The sequence below is a fragment of the Taudactylus pleione genome, unplaced genomic scaffold (assembly GCF_031769625.1).
Source record: "Taudactylus pleione unplaced genomic scaffold, aTauple2 ptg000016l, whole genome shotgun sequence".
Taxonomy (NCBI): domain Eukaryota; kingdom Metazoa; phylum Chordata; class Amphibia; order Anura; family Myobatrachidae; genus Taudactylus; species Taudactylus pleione.
In genome coordinates this window covers 11,208,140-11,218,036 of record NW_028284418.1, presented here as the reverse complement: position 1 = coordinate 11,218,036, position 9,897 = coordinate 11,208,140, and the positions used below count along the sequence as shown (strand labels likewise).

General features: G+C 39.5%; 1 protein-coding gene across 1 annotated transcript; it reads left to right on the top strand.

Moving 5' to 3' along the window:
* The first annotated feature begins 332 nt into the window (after window positions 1–332).
* LOC148540899 (uncharacterized protein F54H12.2-like) lies at window positions 333–5,900 on the top strand. Its single transcript, XM_088474080.1, has 5 exons — window positions 333–399; window positions 1,156–1,208; window positions 2,970–3,024; window positions 4,612–5,291; window positions 5,442–5,900. Exons 1-5 carry the CDS (start codon window positions 333–335, stop codon window positions 5,898–5,900), a joined length of 1,314 nt encoding a protein of 437 aa, XP_088330206.1.
* The last annotated feature ends 3,997 nt before the right edge of the window (window positions 5,901–9,897 follow it).

Below are 9,897 nucleotides of genomic sequence, written 5' to 3'. Positions count from 1 at the left end.
TACTTGAATAATACTTTGTGCTTTGGAAACACAGGTTCAAGGTCTAAAGTCTTTATTTAATGTATGACTGCGTACACAAATAGCATCAACCTATAGGATATAGGCAGGATATTAGAAGGTATAGGCAGGAGTGTATAGAGGTTCAAAGTCTGTATCGTTACACCCAAACACAAAATGAACAGATTTACATCAGAAAAGACCAGCATTTGTTCACTAGAAAAATACTTAAAAAAAATTTTTTTGCGATTCAAGCTACAAAGAGAGATGAAGCTATAACGTCCTTGACATCCAATGTAAACAATCTAACACCGGAGGACCTACCTTTTGTTGAAATGTTAGAAGAACTAGAGCAAGAAATCAACCCCTCATGTTGTCACAATCCGCAACCATTTGACCAAAGTAAATTCCAGAAAAAATCAACTTTCTGTCCTGATTTTCAAATTTGCCTTGTAGTCAAAATATATCAGGATCTTGTCTCAAAGGATTTAGACCATCTGTTTCAGAAAATTGATCAACAACATATAGTGAATGACAATATTTCAAAAGGGAAGAGGAGGACCATACAAGAAATGGCAGGATGGCATGATGTCATTACCAAATCCTCATATAAAGGGGGAAATGTAGTCCTATGGCTATGGATATGTATGTTACAGACCTGAATAAACAACTTAACGAACCAGGATGTTATAAATAATAAATATTTTATCCTACTGAAAATTTCACAAATCAATACAACAGTCTTATTCCAGAGCTTTTAGGGGTGGAATCATTAATAAGAAAGATGCAGAATTCCTCAAAGTGGAAACACCGAAAATTCTGACATTATATTTACTCCTTAAAGTACATATGGATGACAAAGTTCCACCAGGTAGACCCATCGTGTCCGGTGTCAATAGTGTAATGGAAAAAGCAAGTATATACGTGGATCAATATCTACGTAAACATGTGGTATCATTACCCTCTTACACTAGAGACACGATGGATGTACTTATTAAGTTGCAAAGTCTAGTAGTAAGCCCAGGAACATGGCTGGTAACATGTGACATGGAAAGCCTATACACTAGCATCAAACATGAAGAGGGCATAAAAGCAGCCAAATATTTCCTTGATATGGAGGCTCATAGTGAATTCAATGAATTTTGATTATACTACTAGACTTCATATTGAAGAAAAATGACTTCATCTGTAACGAACAGTTCTACCTCCAGGTAAGAGGGACGGCAATGGGTACTGCTTTTGCCCTGACATATGCCAACCTCTACCTGGGGTGGTGGGAGAAGGAGATCCTATTCAATGAATCCCATGAAATTTACACACAACATATCTTATTGTACCTAAGGTACATAGATGATATTTTTCTATTATGGAATGGTGAACAATGCCAATGTGAGGAATTTATCAGAATATTAAATACCAACAACTTGAATTTAAAAGTTTCATTGGATATGAGCCGAATAAAGATCAACTTCTTGGATCTCACCATCATGGTAGGAGAAGATGGAGTAATATCTACGGATATCTTTAAAAAAGACTCAGCCACAAATAGTGTGCTCCATAGTAGTAGTGCACATCTGCCTGCCACAATTAGAGCCATCCCTAAGGGTGAACTATTGCATACTAAATTAAATTGTTCTAAACAAGACACCTATGAACATCGAAGTCAACAGGTCTGTGATAGGCTAAAACAGAGAGGCTACAGTGGAAGAGTGATCAAACAAGCCATTAAATAAACTTTGGGATATTCTAGAGAGTCCCTCCTTGTACCAAAAAGGAAATATCAGAAAGAAGAATCAGAGTAGTATAGAGCACACTTTTCTGTCAAACGCAAAAGTGACAGGTGCCCCGCCCACTCTCCTCCCACACCATGCCCACTCTCCTCCCACACCACACCCACTCTCCATCCTAACCCGGCCCTAATCCGGCCCTAATCCCGCCCATATTACTCCTCATGACACGCCCTGTTTTACGCCCCTTTTTTATATAAAATGTCATATAAATTTTATATCCAGTATATAAATTTTATATCTTTTTTATATAAAATGTCATATAAATTTAATATCTTTTTATAAAAAATGTCATATAAATTTTATATCCTATTAATATTAACTGTATATAAATTTTATATGCTGTTGATAATAATGGGCTATCAAATTAATATAGCATTTATATAAAATGGGTAATTCGTAATTAATTGCGGCGTATAATGAATATTATTAACCCTTATAAGAGTAATAAGCCGATTATGTCTACAATCAAATATGCCGACGTGTGACACCACGCGGCTAGCTGGGAAAATGCGGATGAAAAAAGCGTATTACACGGTATTAAATCCAGGGAGTTATAGCGGCATTGATAAATTTTATGCTGCAAATAAAGGCAGGTTTAAAAGAACCGATATTAAAAAATGGCTGCGTGGTCAAGATGCTTATACTTTACATAAGCCGGCCAGGAAAAACTATAGAAGGAACATGATCTGCGTATCGGATATAAACCAGCAATGGCAATGCGACTTGGTCTCGCTCATAGATCTCGCGAGGTACAACAATGGTTTTAAGTACATACTAACCATTATCGATATTTTCAGTAAGAGAGCGTGGGCGGTAAGCCTAATGAATAAGAATGCTACAGCGGTCGCTAATGCATTTGAAAAAATATTCCATCAGGATTACATACCAAAGAAGCTGCAAACTGATCGTGGTAAAGAGTTTCTAAACAAAATCCTAAAAAAGCTGTTAGAAAAATATGGTGTACATCATTTTACTACCAATAACGATGTCAAAGCATTGGTTATAGAGTGCTTTAATAGGACTTTAAAAACACGGATGTGGCGTTATTTCACAGCTCTGAATACATACAGATATATAGATGTATTACAGGACTTCATAACCAGCTATAATAATACATACCACAGAACAATTAAGTGTACGCCGTGTGAAGTGAACCCCTCTAACGTCTTGAGAATTTTCAAGACCACGTACGGTGATTACTTTAAAGCCTGTAAATCCCCGCCGCGTTTAGCCGTCGGTGAGCACGTACGCATCTCCAAATATAAGGATATATTTCAGAAAGGCTACGAACAGAATTATTCTGAGGAAATATTTGTAATACACAGAGTGAACACTAAAGGTCTTAAGCCGCTTTATACGTTGACGGATCTGTACGGCGAAACTATAATGGGTAGTTTTTACCCCGAAGAATTTCAAACCATACCAAAAAACTATAATAGAACTTACAAAGTGGAAAAGATTTTAAAAAATAAGACGGTCAGAGGACGGAAATACGCGTTGGTCAAGTGGCGAGGATACCCTGCAAAATTTAACAGCTGGGTCGCTGCATCGGAGATAAAGGATATATAAAACACAACATCTGCTAAACAAGGAGAGATGGGTGACAGATCGTTCTACATATCCTTACCCAGCAATGCCTCGGCGGACACATTCCCACAAAATAAGATTTCTAACTATACAACAAAACTTGCAAAACCGATACACTTAAACGGCGAATGGGAGGTAGCTCTTATAGAAATACAATACCCCCACACCTGGAATACTTTGGATATACACGATTGTGTGTTGCAAATACCAAAGTGGGATAGCCAGAGCTTGGATAACACGAGGGTGTGCATTAAACCCGGTTTTTATGAAACAATCGAGGTGCTACTTGTGGTAGTCAATGCAGAAATTGCGCGACATAAACTGGAGGGAGGGTTAAAACTATGGTATGATCCGCTTGAACGCAGCGTATCCTTCGACAATAAGCCCTTGTACCAGATCACAGCAGGCGCTAAGCTGACAAGAATACTGGGTTTACAACCTAAAACTAAGTTTTTAAAGCCATGCGCTGACATCAACGGAGGACAATATACGTTGTACGTGTACACAGACATTATCGAACACCAGAGGGTCTGTGATAGTTATGTCCCATTGCTACGCACGGTTGAAATTAAGGGGCGTAACAACGATATGGTCACAATTCGATATGAGAAGCCAGATTATTTACCTCTGTGCAAAGCACATTTTAACACTATAGCCATAGAGATAAAGAACGACCAGAATGAGAACATCGCATTAAAGTTTGGGAAGGCGATCGTGAAACTACACTTTAGACGTCGCAAAAACGATTTTTATTAACTAACAGAATGGTCGCTATTAAAAATTATGGTGATCCAACACTCTACGCCCATATTATAAAGCGCAAGCCGGTAATGGTTTACCCGTTTTTCACGGCAGCGTGTACATGTACGGCCGCGGATTAGGCTGCATTTTTCGAAGCCTTTTCAGAAAAGCGGTGCCTCTTTTCCGAAAACGTCTAGAGTTGGATAAACCACACTTAAAGACCGCTGCACGTAATATCGCAAAAGATGTTATCGGACATGCCACAACGGCCGTTGTGAATAAAATACACGATGCGAATCAAGCAAAACAAGATGGTTCGGGGTTAATATATACAAGGAAAGGAGCAGCTAAAAGAAAACGGAAGCGGACGACAACACTTCCATCGTGGTGTATGCCCCTTTTAAACAAAAAACGGAGACATCGCAACTTAAATAAGAAGAGAAAAGCGACGCGAGGGGTTGGTGATATTTTTTAATAATGTCTTTCATACACGCAGAGTCAGTTGAATGCGCAAAATCAGAACTGGATCTTTTCGACGTACCCCCGACGCAAACTAGCGTGGAGAAAAGTCTATATGTCGAAGTTCAACCTTTAGCGGCGTTATCCGACACAGCGCCACTTGAATTTTATATAGCAGCCAGCGGTGAACACTATTACGATCTGAACAACACTCTGCTGTACGTCACATGTAAGATCGTACGTGCCGATAACACACCGATACCACAAGGAGCACGGGCCGCCCTTATTAACTACCCCATAGCGACATTATTCAGCCAAGTGGATGTTACATTGGCCGACAGGCTCATTTCACAATCCAATAATCTTTACGCCTATCGGGTGTACATTGAGACTATATTGAATTATAGCTCTGAGGCATTGTCAACAAAGCACACCACTGGATTATTTTACAAAGATGAGGCCGGAGAACATAACACACGTGCGCTGGATGGCGCAAATATTGGATTTAGAAAGCGCGCAAGAGCAACAGCGCAGAGCCGATCAGTTGAATTACTTGGACCCCTGCACTGCAACCTTTTTCACCAGCATAAACTAATTTTAAATGCCGTTGATTTGAAGATTAAACTCACCAGAAACAAAGATTCATTCTGCTTAATGTCAGCGGAAGTTGAACCCCTTAAAATACAGATCATCGCAGCATCTCTATTTGTGAAAAGAGTACAGGTCTCACCAGCAGTGCGGATTGGGCATGCGCAGGCCCTGCTAAATGGCAACGCAAAATACGCCATTGACCGTGTCGGAATGAAAATCTACAGCGCCCCTGCAGGCAGTAGAGTGTTTAATTTAGAAAATCTATTTTTAGGCCAGGTGCCGAAAACTGTCATAGCAGGATTTGTGGACAACGAAGCATTTTCAGGTGCCATTGATCGGAACCCGCTATGTTTTGAACATAAAAACGTGAACTTTGCCTCCATTTATCTGGACGGGACACCCCACCCTGCCAAGCCATTTCAACCTGTCTTTGAACACGGTAATGCGGTGCGCGAGTACATGGCGCTCATACAGATCACAAATAAACAGAAATCAGATGCCGGTATACTGATTGACCGCAAGGAGTACCTCAACGGCTACACGCTTTTTGCTTTTGATCTGTCGCCAGAGCAGGAGTGCGGGGAACATCTTTCGCTGATAAGAACAGGCAATCTACGCGCCGAATTCCGATTTGCAGAGGCGCTGGACTGGACGGTCAATGTGATCATTTACGCGCTATTTGATAATATCATCGAAATGAATCAAAGGCGCGATGTGCTGTATGATTACCTATAAGTGAAATAACCAATTTTAATATTTTTCACATATTTTATTAATAGTCAATACCCCGATGAAAAAATGAACACACTACAGATAAATTTCATTCTGTACAATGCACCGACCACACGGTCTGTTTTTAAAGGAACCTACCCCTGTGATATGCTGCCTGATGGTAAACTGACACACTACCCGAGTGCATTTGTAATCAACACCCATACTAGCGGACAACCTGGGGAACACTGGCTGGCTGTTTATTTTAATGAGCAGGGCGTTTGTTATTTTTTGGATTCTTACGGCCTCTCCCCTGACAGCAGCATTTTCCCAAAGACTATATTACATTTTATACATTTTAATTAAAAAAGTATTTTCCACCAAAATCGTCAGTTGCAAGATTTTTCAAGCGATGTCTGTGGCCAACATTGTATTTACTTTATATTTTTTATGTGTAAAAACTACAAATATGAGGAATTCCTGGCCCGTTTTAGTAATAATACAAAACGTAATGATCGTTTAGTTTCAAACTTTGTAAGCCGCATGCCAAGAAGTCATTGTTTGAGTCATTATACGGATAAATATATACAGAAATGTGTAACTTGTTGTAATAACCGATGTGCTTGACGTATTTTATGTACAATGCATCATAATTATGATGATTTTAAAATAAACATCAGTGTTTTTAAACTTTATGCTGTTTTTTATTTTTGATTCTAATCAGTGCAGTGGTAAGAAACACACAATCACAAAACACATCTTTCTAAACCATAGTCATGTTTTATTGTAAGATAAAAAGTATATTTCAGATACATGGCCGATGCAGAAATATAACACGACATTTCTTTACAATTCAGCGTCATAATACAAATCAAACAGGCTACAAAATAAACACACAAATTGTAATGTATAAACACATAAAACAGGCAAAATGTTATAGAGTCAACCAGGGGGTTTCTTGAGACAGGCCTACAGATCTTTTTCTAGGCAGCAAGTAGCCATGGGGTGTTGTTAGGCCGGGTGAACTTAAAACATTTATAAGTCTCTTTTTAAGGGGTTGTAGCTGAGCAGATGGTGTTACAATACCAACAGCAGTATCGGTCGTCTCTGCTTTTAAACGATCTAGGTACAGTCTATTTGCCACATTACCAACCACAGTGGACGGGACATTCAATTCAGACATGGCGCGCATGAATACAGGCCAGCCATTCGGCATCTTGCTGCTTGAAACGCAATGACTCTGCGTAATGTTTCTTATTAAATCCAATATGTTGGACCCCGGTACAACTTGCCCTTTATACAGAAACTCGCCTTTAGCATTCCAGTTTGTGATGTGTTTAAAGCGCATAATTTTACTCAAAAGTATTTCACTGTTTTTCCTATACCGCGCATTGACGCCATCCAAAATTTCACGATAAATATCATCGCCATCAACATGCGGCTCTTCTTTAGTTGTTTCATCATCAGCTTTTGCGTTTGGCGTTAAAAGAGTTAAAGTTGACAATTCTCTATCAGACTGCTTACTCAACACCAGATATTTCTGCAGAGCTGCGGTGTAGCGTTTTGCCTTGTCATATTCCGATAAATCATTATTGTTTAGTATGTTTACGATCTCTATATCTAAGCCGTGTGTTGCTGTTTTACGTATATAATCGTTTCCCAGTTTGTTGCGTAATCGCTCTATATGTTGCTGAGGCACCAGATACATTTTCTCGGCGTATTCCATCACCGATTAGTCAGAAGTCCAGTTATTAACAGTATAGCGAAGCCAAGCCATTAGCCAATAAATCCGCCTGACTGCTTCACCAGTCGTTTCTTTTTACCAATGCCGCATTTCTGTCGCTGTGACAATGGTATTTTACCTTTAAGCGTATTGAGGGCAGTCTCACAAATGGCTGTCACCAAATCGTTTGAAGCCGTTGATAAAATAGCATTTCTTTGCAGTGGTGGCGCCTTTATTAATGTTTTTAAAAGCGCCCAATTACGACGTAACCGTGCTGGCATGTTCACAGATGGTAGAACTATGACAAATGACTAAAAACTGTTCATTTATAGCTTTTTAGAACCACACTTTTTAATGACATAGGCAATCGGTACATCTGGTGGAAATAAACAACTTCGTAAACGGTACTCGTCAGGGGTGTTGGTTCTTAGATCAACCAGTAAATAGCCGTATGGTATGCCCGTAGCATTTTCAAAAGCTTCTAGAAAATATTTAGTTTTACCCGGATACATCTGTCTAGCCAATGTTGTTACCTGTAATTTATCCCTAGGGTTTTTAAAAAGGACCATATATTTTGTGTTTAAATGTATTGTCCTGCTCTTTTTACCCTGGCAAAATACATTTTGTACTAAGTACATGATGCTGAGATTTCTATGGTGTACATACTTTGTGAAGGCTTTCTCAATCTCTGAATTATTACTAGCCGACTCCATCAGATCATCAACCACAGCTAAATTAATTTGGTCGGGAGGAAAATGTTGGTCATCGTAAAAAGTCTCAGGCAGCCCTTCTATAAAACGCATGCCTGGGAAATTGCGCAGAAGCTGATCATACATAGGCTGCCAGCAGCCGTAAAACCAAACAATGTTATCAGGCAGATGGGATAGATGTGTCGCAGCATTATGCAGCAGCATTTTCACAAAGTAACTTTTCCCTGAATTGGAGGGGCCTGCTAAAATACACGAGAATGGGTGTTGCAAACGGGTATCCATCTTAATACCCAAACGGATGTGTTGTGTAGTTATCTGTAAATCTCCGTTTAGTGTAAACGCACTTTTGCGTTTTCTGCCGTGTTCGCGTTTCAATCTGCCAGTACTTTTTAAACCGAACTATACCGGATTGGCGGAGCACAATTTTTTTCTGAGCATCTCCTTCGGGGTTTACTGGATAATCTAAGACCAGTTCCTTCATGCTGTCAAAGTTAACTTGTTTCGCATTATCAAAATTGAGGGTTATACCTTTAACTTTTAAACTGGTCTTCCCATTGTTTAATCTATAACCATATGATTTTGGACCTGATGAGACAAATTCAGTTATATGGGCCCCCGGAGGCAGCTCACTAGTCAACTCCCCTAGATAATCACCCAGTGGAGGGTTCCAATCACCGGGTCTGCTGACAAAAATCACAGAGTCTGTATCATGGTAGAGGCATCGTTCCTGTAACCTATCCAAGAGATGGTACAATTCAATGCGTGCACCGTTGAGTTAAAACTGGCTGTAGACAAGGGGTACAAAGTGTGTCAAATTCGAGCAGGGCCCTCTACCCTCTTGTGCTTCTCCTTACTTTACTTTCATCTACTTCTTACTCCCCAATAGGGCAACTAACACTTGGTTGCTTATGCTCTGTTGCTTATATGGGTGTTATATTATCCTTGTCCTTGTCCTGTATTGTATTGTAATGTACTGTAAGTCACTGGTTACCTATTTGTTTATGTACTGTGTAAGGCGCCGCGGAACACTTGTGGCGCCATATAAATAAATGATAATAATAATAATAATAATAATAATATTGCCATCACTTTGTTTTTCAGTAGTCATTTCCTGTACAATGAGCATCTTCCATTATGCTGCACTGAGAGTGAGGAGCACATGAAGAAATGTATTTTCAGCCTCCTCTGGGATTGTATTCAGGAGATTAGTGGCTTTTATATGTATAGTGTGTAGTGCCAAAGGGCATTGCCAACTGTTCCTGTACTATACTAGCAGTCTCTGCCAATTTACCCTTTCTAACAATAACAGTAGCTGCATTTTTCATGTAAACCCCTTTGATGAATTGATGAAAATAAGCCTAGTATTTTCCCTGTGTTATAAATATGTCTCTATGACTGGCTAGGGCAAAAAGACACCACTGACCCATGAGGAGTGGCTTGTCCTTAAAAGCTATATTAGGTACAGAACAGAAATTCTGAAATCAAAGGGCAAAAAGTAGATAGATTGTTTTTGCCAGTAAGCGGGCTTGTTTTCGCTCTATATAATGGGTCACTTCTCATCAGCAGCCTCAGGCGGCGTTGGTAGAAT